At 34.0% G+C, this 13,922-nt stretch overlaps 2 protein-coding genes and 1 long non-coding RNA gene across 3 annotated transcripts; 1 reads left to right on the top strand and 2 right to left on the bottom strand.

Moving 5' to 3' along the window:
• Positions 1–99: 99 nt before the first annotated feature.
• Positions 100–10,201, top strand: LOC118265658 (ras-related protein Rab-2A). The gene is made up of 6 exons (XM_035578662.2): positions 100–337; positions 1,244–1,403; positions 6,167–6,322; positions 7,913–8,093; positions 8,498–8,655; positions 8,843–10,201. The coding sequence occupies exons 1-5, from the start codon at positions 292–294 to the stop codon at positions 8,597–8,599; spliced, it is 645 nt and encodes a 214-aa protein (XP_035434555.1). The 5' UTR covers positions 100–291; the 3' UTR covers positions 8,600–8,655; positions 8,843–10,201.
• LOC126910843 (uncharacterized) lies at positions 3,678–6,100 on the bottom strand. The gene is made up of 2 exons (XR_007705410.1): positions 5,214–6,100; positions 3,678–4,790 (listed from the first exon to the last, which is right to left on the bottom strand). It is a non-coding gene; the product is annotated as an uncharacterized LOC126910843 (long non-coding RNA).
• Positions 10,202–10,313: 112 nt separating the features above from the next.
• On the bottom strand, positions 10,314–13,809 carry LOC118265657 (uncharacterized). Its single transcript, XM_035578661.2, has 5 exons — positions 13,596–13,809; positions 13,306–13,514; positions 12,843–13,055; positions 12,359–12,513; positions 10,314–10,608 (listed from the first exon to the last, which is right to left on the bottom strand). Exons 1-5 carry the CDS (start codon positions 13,678–13,680, stop codon positions 10,341–10,343), a joined length of 930 nt encoding a protein of 309 aa, XP_035434554.1. The 5' UTR covers positions 13,681–13,809; the 3' UTR covers positions 10,314–10,340.
• Positions 13,810–13,922: the final 113 nt, after the last annotated feature.

The raw sequence follows: 13,922 nt of genomic DNA on the forward strand, positions 1-13,922 counted from the left end.
TGAATATATTAATGGCAAACCGAATTTCTCAACCCACTAAAAATACCAATAACAATCCAATAAATAATAGATCAATGGATGGAGTTCCAACAGTATAACCTACCCTTATAGTAGAGGCTATGATTGTCAAATTTTCTTTCATACATTTTACAATGACAAATTGATTCAACCAGCTGTGAGATTTCTAAAAATTGCGTCTTATTTGTTACAATATCAATCTATTCCGTAAAATCTTTGTTTATCATCATCGACGATTGTAATTTGCAATAGTTACAAAGACCTGCAGAGAAGATGGCATACGCCTACTTGTTCAAATACATCATCATCGGCGACACAGGTATTGATTTTATTTCCTGATATTTTATTTAGACATCTAAAAATTTTGAACTGTGTATTCATGCTGCTTTTTTTGTAAAGTTCACGATATCGCAATTTGACTCTTCTTCATTCAAGTGCGGGATCGATCGATACCTGCTCATTGTTATGAATGTTAGTATTTTGTGGTAGTCGCTTTCCGCCTACGCTGTCTACTAACTACGTCGAGTTAGATCTCTAATGCGCATCTCATTATGTACTGTGCAGTGAAGTTCAGCAAATTAATGATTTGGATCAATACATATATTTCATCATGATGTGTTTCTATGTATGTTGTTTTGAGCCTAATTCAAGGACTTTGTTTGTTTGTTTTTTTTTTTCCATCTAAAACTAGTCTATAGCCACATTATTTTTTTTTTTGTTTCATTGTAGCAATGAAATTGATAGCAATGTTCCTATTTTGTAGTAGTACTTATTATTGACTGATTAATGTGAGAGATAAAGAGTTCAAAGCTCTTATTGGTCTTGCTAATGATTTGTTTATATAGACATCACCTGTTCCTTTGTCTGGTTTTATTATACATTGACCTCTTACTGATATTTATAAAACATCTTATTTATTTAGGTAGTAATTTGATATTTTATTCAAGATAACTAATATAAAAACAATAAGATGTTGTTAGGGTACAGTTTTACTGTATTATACAGTATGTTCAAGGATGAACTATGTTCAGTTATGGACATCTTGTGGCTGATATGACAATTATGATCATGAAAAGATAAAGATTGTATAATTAAAAAAACTCAAATGATAATGTAACATCTTTATTTACTGCTGCATATCACAAAGAAGTTTTTAATTTCTCATACATATTTTTTAAGCATTATCTAGCACTTCTATTTATTTTTGGTTTGCATTTGTTCTCAGGCGTAGGCAAGTCATGCTTACTACTCCAGTTCACCGACAAAAGGTTCCAGCCGGTACATGATCTCACAATTGGTGTCGAGTTTGGTGCTCGCATGATTACCATTGATGGCAAGCAGATCAAACTGCAGATATGGGATACTGCTGGGCAGGAGGCTTTCAGGTAGGAATGATTAATCAACATGTTTTATATTTTTTTATTTGGGAAAACATACAGTGACACATTACATGCTTAGGAAATATATACATAATTTGGTCAAATGTGTACAGAATACAAGTTAACTACTTAAATTGACAATAAGTCCATCATCCTAATATTGTTCAATAAAAAAAAAAACAAGTTTACAAGTTCACAACAGGTAGTGCTCTGTAGTTTTCGCTTGTTTGTAAAATAAAGTTTATGCATACTACAAAAAAAAAAAGATATAATAATTGTATGACAAGAATCTAACCTGGAGCAATGAAAGTGATATTATCTATCTGGTCTTTTGAAAAGTATTGGTACTTACTTACTATGTTTAAACAGGTGGTTTGTGTCTTGTATTAAATTAGCAGTAATTATGCTAATTTTCTTTCATTTCTATTGCAGCTTATTCTAATAGGATTATTGTCAAACTTAGATTTTCACCCAGACATTTAGACAATCAATAATAATTATGTTTGTTGTGAATGTGGTGTCAGTTTCTATTCATCAGTTAGTGTATTTTGTTCCTGACAAAACTAGGTTAAATAGAGATCTAAGTTATCTTAATGCTAGAGATGCAATTTAAGAATTTATGACCCTTAAAATTAGATTCTTTAATAACAAGAATCATAGAATAAAACATAGTCAAATTAGGCTACATTTCACATATGGTTGCACGGTTGGTGACTAGCCACCCGGCGGCCGCGCAATGTGTAACGGGTTCGATACCCGCACGGAGTAATTATTTGTGTGACAAATTGATGTTTCAGGTCTGTGTGTCATGGGTATGTGAAATTGTATGTTTATAAATGTACTGGAGAAAATACAAGTGTGGGGCAACTTAAAAAAACAATGATCGTCAGTGGATTCAAATAAGGATATTATTCATTGATAAAACTATGTTTGTACAACAGTTTGCTCCTCAACCTCAATGGACATGTGAAATGAATCATACACCAATTAACAATAACAATTTAATTCTTACTTAGGCATCATACTCATATCAGTCTGTTTTATCCCTATGAGTCAATTTGAATAGGTATTTCAATACTATGAATTAGTACAACTATCAAATAAGTTTAAAAGTGCATTAATCTGTTGTCACCACCTTACACTGGCAGGATAGTCAATAAACCTGAATAGGAGACTTGGTTGCCATTCAAGAAAAAAAAATGCAACAACTGACATAACATCACACTTGTATTCTGATCTTTGATGTGATAGATAGTGTGGTTACTAAATGTTTACACTTTATAAATCTCGTTTAATATTATTTGAAACAAACTGCTAAACTGAATTTCTAATTCTGAGCTAGTAATTGAAATTCAGTAAATAAAATACCTAACATTACGCCCCACTTAGAGCAAGACCGAAAGACCTTGTCCTCAGCACTCACACTATGCAACTACCTACTCTACCAAGAAGGCAGTCTAAGTAATATAAACCTTCATTTTCCTTCAGTTAAAAAGTTAAGCAATTTGAACAAAAACAATTTCTTGTACTGCTTACAAGACGGTAACCTAGATTTTATGCTATTTAACATTCAACACTTGTTAGTGAGAATGCTTTAAAATAATATAATTAAAAAGAATTTCATGCTAAACCAAGCATAAAATGAAGTTTTTGGTGTAATAGAAAATCTTTTTTAAATGTGACAGATGATTGGAAATTATTGATGTTTTTAATCATTAATTAATTTGTGGTTGTTAATTAGGTTCTGTGATGGTTAGTCTGTGAATAATAGTGCATGCCACTATAATAATAACATTCCAATTGATAATAATATAATGGAAATACAGGCACATTTCTTTTATTGAAACCAATAAATGTAGCATAACAAAATCAATGGACTTATTCAATGAATGGAAATACCCACAGAACATATAAAGAGAGTAGAAATGAAATAGTTCCTGATTTGTATCAGAACGCGTGTCGCCGTTTCTCCCACCCTTTAATTTCACTACAAGCAAAAGACCAATGTCTGAGCGGATTACCCCCACAAATAAATAACACACATTTAAATCTCGAATTTGCTATTGGTTGTCACACAAACGCAATGACTGCATTTGACGTACACTCTAACACGCATAAAAACTCATGTATGCTAGGGCGAGACAAAGGTCGATTGTTGATATCGATAAAATTTAAGTAATCTTGTTTTTGTTTTACAAGTATTGTTGAATATTGTGAAATTGTATTCATGCGAAATAGAAACCAAGTAATAAAAGTAAAATAAATAAAAAAATACATAACTGAATTTTAAAACCAATTTTATTACTCAATAAGTTAAAAATCAGTAAAAAATAAATAAATCATAGGCACTTTTGAACGTCAAAGCAAATATAATAATATTAATAACGTCTGTCTGTCGGTCAGCCCTCTAGTGAAGCTATTTGCTCGTTCCAAAGTGTAGATTCCTATGGAGAAGATCGAAGATCTGTTCGTTCGATCTTTTTCAATTAGATTCACAATACAATTCTTGATAACATTGCTTTTCTTTGCATCGATTGCTTGAACTATGTGAGAACAATGTAAAACTAATATTCAGTCAAAGCGATAGAAAAAACCTTAAGAACAACAAAATTAATACAGTCTGGAGCTGACCAGTCCCAGTTGACAGCGCTCGTTCACCAACATGACACGTACACCAGCACCGTCCAACTCAACCATGTTGCAGGGAATCGAACGATCCAATGCCCGTGCCACCGCCAGTGAGACCTTTGAGTGAGCATGACAACTCTAAGCTGACACAAATGCATTCTACTAGTCTAATTTAGCTAATTACAGGGCTCTCACATTTACAATAATCTGTATAAAGTACAGAACACATTGAAATAACATGGTTATATTATTTCATTTTTTAAATTTACGAAAGATGATATTTTAAATATCGCCATTTTTAGACAAAAAAACTGATTTAAAGAGACTAATTTAAAATTTTCTAAAATAAAATCAGTTTACTTACTGAATTACACATTGCGATATTGTGCGGATAAACGCCTAATTTTAAGTTTCTTTTCCCTGACTTTGTTATTATGTAATTATCAACATCGAAATGTTGCGAACGAAATATGCTACATTTAGTAGGAATCCAGGAGCCCATAGTACAGGTTTTCCTAGTTTGGGTTCCTGAATCCCACCACTTGTCATTTCAATTGTTTTAAACCTGGTCGTGTAACTTGCTACATAATTTATTATACTATTAATTATTATATAAGCTTAGTTTTTAAGACCAATGTCTGTATAAATATGGTGGAGATAAAAATATACGCAGTTTCTAATCTGTGTGGTGGAACTTGAAAAAAAAAATTAATTCTACCAGTTGTGTCAATCCACAATTTTGTTACACCTGGATCTGTTGGAAACCTAAAACATAATATTAAAATAAATCATATGTCACATTCTATAAAAAAATAAAAACATAAAACTCACTCAAAATCTATATTACTAATTAGTCGTAATAAATAATACTTATTATTTAAATTATAAAGTGTGCTATTGATTATAATAGACTGTATCATAGTAACAATCGACATTGATTACAAATTTGCCCAACACTATCGATGTCATAGATTTTGTGGAAATGAGCTTTTGTTTCGGTACTCGGGACTCTCGCAATGGACGTCATACATTGCGCGATTGCTCACGTAGTGCAAGATTGTACTCATCTATCGCAAGCAATGTATTACTATTAGTCTGCTTGCGATTATATCGTTTTTGTCTATAAATTTCATAATACTAATGTTATAATTACAAATATCACACGTATTTTTATGTTTTTGGACTTACCGGTGAAAAGAAATTCCTTCTCGTGCTATGCTACACACCTGGTTTCTTTTCCGACACGTTATAATAGCGCAAGACGGCATAATATAATATTTTTGCAGAGATACGTACGCTGTCAAAACATGACAGCGATTGCTAGCCGGTAAGTATGGACATTTGAGCGTTATGACAGCGCGCAGTACACCGGCTCGCACCCTCGGCACGCGTGGCCCGCCCACAAGGCCAATCCAGTCTCTTTCTTTTATCCATGGAAATACCTATCATAATAAAGAAGATATTATTTCTACTGATTTGGGATCCATAGAAATTTTATGAGAATATAAGATATTAAATAACTACAGACACAAAATATACTAAGTTAGAGAATTAAATGACTATTAGTCATTTCAACTGCTGAAACAAGCAAACTCGTATCAGTTAATTATCAGCTACTAACATGCTAACAGTACGCGCATTCATTGTATTTGTTTGACCTTGATTAAAATAATCAAATTTTACATGCAAGTCGGACACAGGAACAATATAAGTTGTAGGTTTGTAGGTATGCGAACTCATTTGCAGGTACTTCTGAATTTGTTATTGTGCATTGTTTCAAAATAATAGAAAGACACAAAGAACACATGTAATATTCAAAATTAAACTCAAAAAAATCCGGCAAGTTTTTCTCTTAGGGGTCTTAAACATAATAATAATTTATGTACTATGTCTGAAAGTATGTCCATGCACAATTTTATACTGGTATGATAGGACGAGAAACTCTTTGTTTTTATGGAACTCCAAACATAGCGTTAATTTTGTTTCTACTCTTCTCCCAAAAACATAATAATTTTACCACCCCAACTATCACCATGATTATAGTTGGGGTGGTAAATACCCAATCAGGTTAACAAAAAGGTCAGGAGTGGAGTAAAGACAATCTGAAGATCCAGGTGTGATAATCTTAACTTTCCTTGCAGATCGATCACACGATCATACTACAGGGGCGCGGCAGGGGCCCTGCTAGTGTACGACATCACCAGACGGGACACATTCAACCACCTCACCACCTGGCTTGAGGACGCACGTCAACACTCCAACTCTAATATGGTCATTATGCTGATTGGCAACAAGAGGTAAACGATTTTGACTACCTTCTTTTTGCTTAGGTACATTTATTAAGCATCTATTACTTATCATATTCAAGAATATATAATTATACATCCTGCATGGTCATGCTATTTACGTTAAGATTTACTTTGTATTTTCTATAAGTATAAGTTTTTAAACTGACATGGTCACTAACACTATTATTAGAACTTATGATATTTACCATGTTTATTCACTTTGGTGAGTTTCCGATATTTCAGCACTGTCGCAAGCGCCATGATTACGTATTAACCAGTTAATCCGTGCCGAGATATCAGAAACTCACCAAAGTGAATAAACATGGTAAATATCCCGTCATAATTAAGTTCTAATAATATAATTTGTATTTTCCCTCTTCGAAATACAAAACCCACCTTGTTATTCTCTGTAAACACGTCGATGAAGTTCTCACCTAGCTTCAAATAAAATAGGTCACCGATTTAGGGCGTTGAAGCAACCCTCTCTCTACCATAGGTAATGTTAGTTAGTCATGTGTTACTTGTGTGTTTAGGAACCGAAACGGATTAGTTTAATATTTACTTCCCAGTCGAACTAATAACATGTATCGTCCAACTATTACAACAGGTGATTAAAGTCCAATCTGTGAATCGATTAACTTTCTATCAATACTAATGTTTCATAGTTAACGTCCCTTTGATCGAACACGCGTTATCTCTGGAATTACTATTTGGATTAACATGCTTAGGTACTATATAACATAGCATAAGTATTTATTAGTCTTATTAGGACAGAGTTTGAGAATATATGGGGAAAAAACAAACATAGTCCTATTTGTTTCTTACAAATCAAGAGATAAATATGTAGTAAAATGATTCATGTATATTCTGCCTTCAATACCGAATACCTACTTATAGGAGTAATGTCATTTAAATGTGTGAACAAAGTGCATTGTGTTCATATTTCCGTTATCTATTGTAAATAAGCTGTTTATACCATGAGTTGGTCAACCGTTATTAGCATACTGCTCATGACATTTCCCCACGGAATACGGGTCGCACTTATTTATTGCACAAGGAAGTATGATGACTAATCACTTAGCTTCCTTAGTATAAAAATACTTACGTTTGTTTGGAAGGAATGTTTTAGTTCATTTAACATGTGTACCTACATAACACAAGAAAGATTATGTCTAACGATCCTTTTTATTGAACTAAAAACATATTTTTATTAAAATTAGTTCAGCAACGCAGCTTCAGCCGCAAACTATTTTTTTTTTTTTTTTGATTGGGGAAAATCATCCAACGACTTCTCCCGCCTTGGGCACGGCGAGAGGGAGTGTCAGACACTTAGGTACTGACTAAAAACCACCCCGTTCCTTCTCCTGCTTTTCGACCCGGAGCCCCGGTAAACCCGCTAGGTAGTCCGCAGCTCCGGATCAGAGCCGCATACCGTACCGTAACCATCCGCATTCGGTTACAGCAAAAAGGTTTCTTATAAAAAAATAAGAGCTGTAGGTAGTGTAAAGATGTCTATCTCAAGACATAGGCGTTATGTATAAATAGGTAATCTCTATGTATGATTTAGAGTACCTACAACAATATTTCATTTAATTTCAGTGACTTGGAATCCCGACGTGAAGTAAAGAAGGAGGAAGGTGAGGCCTTCGCTCGCGAACACGGCCTGGTGTTCATGGAAACATCAGCCAAGACTGCGGCCAACGTGGAAGAAGCCTTCATCAACACTGCCAAAGAGATTTACGAGAAAATACAGGAAGGCGTATTCGATATCAACAATGAGGTCAGTTGAGCACGCTTATCTGGTAGTCGATAGTTTGATACGCGAGTATGATAATTTGTTGTTGAATTACCTATGGATATTAATCGAAAGTTCTTATCAACGAAGATAAATAGCTGAAAATGTAAAATAAACTTATTTTCTTTTTAAACGTTTTTAAGCTTTGACTTCACTTTGACATTTTCCCTTGGCAATGTCCACTGATTAAAATGAAGGTCGTTTGGCCATAATCTCTTGGCGGTGAAATATAACACAATCGTTGTTTCAAACCGATTTTCTGTTAAACATGCATGTATACTAATACAATTACCTATAGAAATATGAGTAATGTAACCGTGCCAAGTTTGTTTCATCACAATTTTTTCTATCTCAAAAGTTACTTAAAAACAAATATTACTCCTTTCCAGGCGAACGGCATCAAGATTGGTCCCCAGCACTCGACGGCGGGCGGCGCGAGTGGCGCGGGCGGCGCGGGCGCGGGCGGGGCCGCGGGCGGAGGCTGTTGTTAGGTACTGCACTGCACACACTGAGGAGGGATCGCTGCCCTTTAGATCGGGCTGATGAGGTAACTATGCAAACTTTCGTTCTTATATTTTAGTTTTCTTGTGTTAGTATAATAGGCAGATCCAGTAGTTTGAAGATAGTTATCAGCATTTCTCCAAATACTTATCGTGTTTACGATGGCGATATACGATACAGTACGAACTAAAACATTGTGTTTACGATGCATTGACTGAAATCTTATTTTCCAGGAGGAGGTGCAGCTGTGTGCAACGAAAATTGGTACGAAACTTACTGCATGCCGGATTCATAGAATTATTTTATATATGCTACAGAATAGCTTGCGTCTGACTCGCGTTATAATATATTACGCCGATATGGCACCTTTATACTTAGTAGAAATATTCAATTACCTTAAAATATTACCATCATAATAAGTCGAAATCAGATCCTTGATATAAATGAACAACAATGCAGGCAGATCAATCTCTAGCATTCAATTCGTTTCTTAATCCCTTTTTACAATAACTGTTAGGACCCCTAGACATGATGGTAAATTAAATCTAATCTCACAATTATATGCATCTGTAGTACCATATTATACATAAGTTTTATTCGAACGAGTACAGACGGCAGATAAAGGTTACGCTGAATGGACCAGATGTGAGAAATTAAATAGTCGTATGTAATTCATAATAATAGATCCTTCATACGAATACGCTTTTATGTAATTTTGTGTGTATGTAACTGTGTATATTTTATTTGCATATGTCATAGAAAGTTTCACAAATATCTCGTAATCTGGCATTTATTTAAAAGATCGTGTTATATGTTGTATATCATCTCGTGATCGTCGTGTTGGCCGAATGTAGTGCAAGGCATCTATGTATAATGCCTTCTTTGTACAATCACCTATATTGGCACTTTTTCAGAGATTTTAACGGGTTGGCCGAGTACGTTGGTACTCGATGGATGAAATTCTGCACCAATATAGGAAATTGTCTGGGAGTGTGGATATGTGTCATCGTCATTTGGATGCGACTGAATGTTCGCCAAAGTATGCGTCGCGTAACATTTTAAACTTGTATTATATTTTGTAGCGTTAGCTACAATATCTAACAGGTACATTATATATTTAGGTACATAATATATTGGAATATTAGTAAATGGAATATTTTTATTTATGTCAACATTTTAATTTATGAACATTCATCTGTACAAACTGGAAAATTAATCCTGTAAAGTGAACTGTGTTGTACACATTGTATAGTTTTAAAATTCATTAAATTGTGATTGATTTCTGGTACCTTCTATACCTTGCATCGAAGAATGGAGACCAATTTGTCAGCTGTTTAGATCAAAGTACCAAGTATGCTTTTAGGTGGTGGCCTAGTATAAATAGTTATGCACAAGATACCAATTTTGGAATGGTTTTGAAGTGTTGAAATTGTAATTCTTATAAAAGGACTGCTTGCAAGGTACTGAAAGACATGATTACAAAATAGGTTATTTTTAAGTTTAGCACATTGTAATGATATAATATTTTGTAAGGTTACAATATGCAGACACATTTGTAAGGTGTAATTCATGAGAGTAAATGTTGAAAAACATGTTGTTGTTTATTTATTTAACCCTGTGACTTGTGATTGACTGCACTAGTTATTATTACTACTACTCCTGATAACAAATGTAACGTAAAACTATTTTCAAAACAAATAACACTTTCTATCATAACACATTTTATTAATGCTATGAATCAGATGCAGATGCATTGCCGGAATCTCTCTCCGAGTACATATCATGACTGATGTCATTTAGCACAGTAAACACACAGTTGACAATCTCTGGTGTCTTCATTTTCACTGCTCCACTGTTCTTTACCTCTGCTCTGGGCATTGACACCTCACACAGATCAAATGTAGTAATATCTATGAGGCTAGAGTCAAATATTTGGTTCTGTAGAATTTGGTATACTAATGTCACTAGATCAGACTTCTTTGTAACTTCGTCTTTGATCCTGGAAAAAAAAATTGTTTTATTATAATTTTGAAAAGTGTTTAATCACGAAACACTAAGGGCGGCTTGCGCATCATCGCTAAATACAGTTTAAAAGCGAGGTAAACGCATTTAGTCTGTTAATTACATTTAGCGTCTTGCACAACAAAAATTTAGGCACTAATCACGTTTAACGAACTGTCAAAGTTAAATACCCAAAGATGGCTATTTAGCTTCGCTAAATACGTTTAGTACCAATCGCGCGTCATCATATTTATGTAGGTTATAGACATTTTACTATTATTTTATAAAAGATAGCTACTTCCGCGCGGTTTCACCCGCTCTGCTTGGCTCCTATTGGTCATAGCATGATGTTTCATAGCCTATAACCTTCCTCGATAAATGTACTATTCAACACAAAAAGAATTATTCAAATCGAACCAGTAGTTCTAGAGATTAGCGCGTTCAAACAAACAAACAAACAATCAAACAAACAAACAAACTCTTCAGCTTTATAATATTAGTATAGATTGTAAAGAGGTCGGTAGGAAGTTTCTAAGATGGATTTGTGGGAATTGTATTCTGCCGACGATGAGAAGATTATAGAATATATTGATAGACCGAGGGAATTGTTTGAGACAGCAGACTTATTTGGAATGTAATTTGGAATGAACACAAATTCTTCAGGTTTCGTCTAACGAAAGAAACCACAATATTTTTGTTACAGCAAATAGCCCCACATTTAAAAACCAGCAACAAGTAAGGAAATGTACTTTTATTAATGGATATGGACTGCCTCGTTGGCCGAGTGGTTGCAAGTGCGACTTCTTTTGGTCGAGCAAAGTATTACTGGGCTTTTTCGGTTTTTCGAAAATTTCTCAGTAGTAGCACGGAGTCTGGACATGTGCCCGGTATAAGGCAATAGGCTCACCACACATTATATGGGACTTACAACATAAATTGTGAAAATTGGGTGTAAACATAATGTGTGGCTTAAAGGCGTGATGATATGTATGTATTAATGGATATTCAATAAATAGTAATAAATAAAAACTAGCAACAAGTAAGGAAATGTACTTTTATTAATGGATATTCAATAAATAATAGCTATTTTGACCTAGTCATTTTGCTTTTCACTCTGTTTTATTTGGTCAGTCTTTATGCACTCAATAATATGGGTGTATGGTTCCATCGCTGCAAGCAGTGTTATCAGTTCTTCTTTTGTATAATTAGGCCTCCGGGCCCTAGAAGAAACACTTTTTTTTGCCATGGTAATTATGACTCAACTAAAATAATTATTAATCAATAAAAAATACCACGAGAACAATTCACAAATCACAATAGCACAATGTGTGACAGCTCGGTTGACTTGATGTGTCAGTTGAAAGTTCGTCGGTCCATATTACGCATTTTTGTTTTAAGAAATGCAACAATTTTGCTCTAAGTCAAATCTACAACGCACGAAAGTGTAAAAAGGAACGTAAGAAACTGCATTACCGACTCTCTAACTATGATTAGTTAAATTACCATCCATACGGACATGAGCAAGAGATTTTTAATTGTATTTAGGTTAAACATATTTAGCAAGATAAACACATTTAACTAAATTCTGTTTAGACCAAATGTTGCGCAAGCCGCCCTAAATAAACTAAAAATCATGGTTTACTCATGTAAATTAATGGAGAAAAGCTCTACTTTACTGGACTGTGTAAAGTTTGTACTACAGAAAGATAATAATTATGGTTTCTGAGTTAGTAGAGAATTAAACTTACCCATTGCATATGATCTGGATGTCCCCAACTTCAAATGATAGATTCAGCTTGTCTTTGTGGTCAACTTGTGGTGTCTTGTATGTCAATGTAAATGGGTCTGTGCTGCGAGATGAGTCACTTTCAACAAAGTTGAAACCCAAGTACAGCAGTTGTTGCTGAAAATGAAAAACAAGATAATTATTATTACTGATTAGCCCTTGAACTATCCAAATACAAGTTCAATAACAGAATTCAGTCCTATAATCAGTTTTCAAGCTGATAGGCTACATGGCTACAATAATTATTTAACTTTCTAGTTAGGGAGCAGTTAGTTTGGGGATTGATCATTGATGTAGTCTACATCAACATTAATCTCCAGCCTCGAAACTATCTCTAACACAAAAAATCGTACTGGAAAAGACAACAAATACACAAATGCAAAGAATTTTAGTAAAGATGTAAATGTATGTAAGTAATATAAGGCAAAAGAGTGTAGAAAAAATACCTGTGTAAAACTAAATTGTTTTATCTGGCAATCAAATATGGTCTGTAATGTAGTCTTCACAGCAGTGCTAATCCTTTGTTCACCTCGTTCCAGCATGTAAGGTAAATGGGTGGCAGAGTCCACTGAGACGTTAATACCCCAAGACAGGAGAATGGCTGCATAGGAGACCTTACTTTTATTGTTCTTGTCTTGTGATGATGATAACACATTTATCTAAAAATATAAATTGTGTAAATAGCACGGATAATAGATAATTAATTGAAATACTTCTGGTGTTGGTAACAGTTTGTATCATAATTTCTATTATAATCTGTGAAGGGATACTGGAAACTAAACAGAAATAGCACACCCTTGTTGACTATAAGAGCGGTTGAGTCTCTTTTGTTAACTAAACAATTGAATCCTTTTACATTATTCCTTGTGCACCAAATCAACCAAGAATAAGTATTAAAAGAATACTCACAATCAAAGCACTGGGATCGTCTTCTGAATACTTTAGATTGACTTGTTCTTCAATTTGAACCACGTATTTAGTTGATGAATTAGCTGGCATAGCACTCACAAGAGCTTGTCTGATTTTAGACGCATATTGTTTGAGTTTCACTGTACCGTATTGCAAATTGTATAACGGCGATACTTTGCTCAATCGCCATATACCTTCATTGTAAATTGCTGCAAAAGTGCCACTTTAATTTTAGAGGAAAGTTTCAAACATGGTAATATTTTGTAAACAATAAACTTATTTTGTCTTACCAGCTAAGGGATCGCCTGTAATGATATTTTTTGAGATTGAATTATTTTCTCTCTGCCAAGCAGGCTCTGATCGATACATAGCCATTATTGTGTCCTGTTTTGTTCAATATTTATTTAATATCACATCAATGTATTCAAAGTAAACAACTAGAAGTTCACACAACTTTTGAATCACAAAATGTCGTTGCCCGTTGACGTTTGTTTGACTTTTAAAGTTTTGACAATACTCTATGCTCTCTGTCATTTCTCTATGGGCTATTCAATTTCAAACATTTTTTTATTTTTTCTATGAATAACACAACATCGCATGCTTTTTTCACTATAAAA

Source organism: Spodoptera frugiperda, chromosome 7 (genome assembly GCF_023101765.2).
Source record: "Spodoptera frugiperda isolate SF20-4 chromosome 7, AGI-APGP_CSIRO_Sfru_2.0, whole genome shotgun sequence".
NCBI lineage: Eukaryota > Metazoa > Arthropoda > Insecta > Lepidoptera > Noctuidae > Spodoptera > Spodoptera frugiperda.

What these genes read in the sequence shown, in the direction of transcription:
- LOC118265658 (XM_035578662.2), top strand. Translation starts at nt 292, where the DNA reads ATGGCATACGCCTACTTGTTCAAATACATCATCATCGGCGACACAG. An exon ending in CATCATCATCGGCGACACAG is followed by an intron (nt 338 to 1,243) that starts GTATTGATTTTA and finishes ATTTGTTCTCAG; the next exon opens with GCGTAGGCAAGTCATGCTTA. An exon ending in GCTGGGCAGGAGGCTTTCAG is followed by an intron (nt 1,404 to 6,166) that starts GTAGGAATGATT and finishes CTTTCCTTGCAG; the next exon opens with ATCGATCACACGATCATACT.
- LOC118265657 (XM_035578661.2), bottom strand. Translation starts at nt 13,680, where the DNA reads ATGGCTATGTATCGATCAGAGCCTGCTTGGCAGAGAGAAAATAATTCA. An exon ending in TACAGGCGATCCCTTAGCTG is followed by an intron (nt 13,515 to 13,595) that starts GTAAGACAAAAT and finishes GCACTTTTGCAG; the next exon opens with CAATTTACAATGAAGGTATA. An exon ending in AACAATTTAGTTTTACACAG is followed by an intron (nt 12,514 to 12,842) that starts GTATTTTTTCTA and finishes TTTCATTTTCAG; the next exon opens with CAACAACTGCTGTACTTGGG.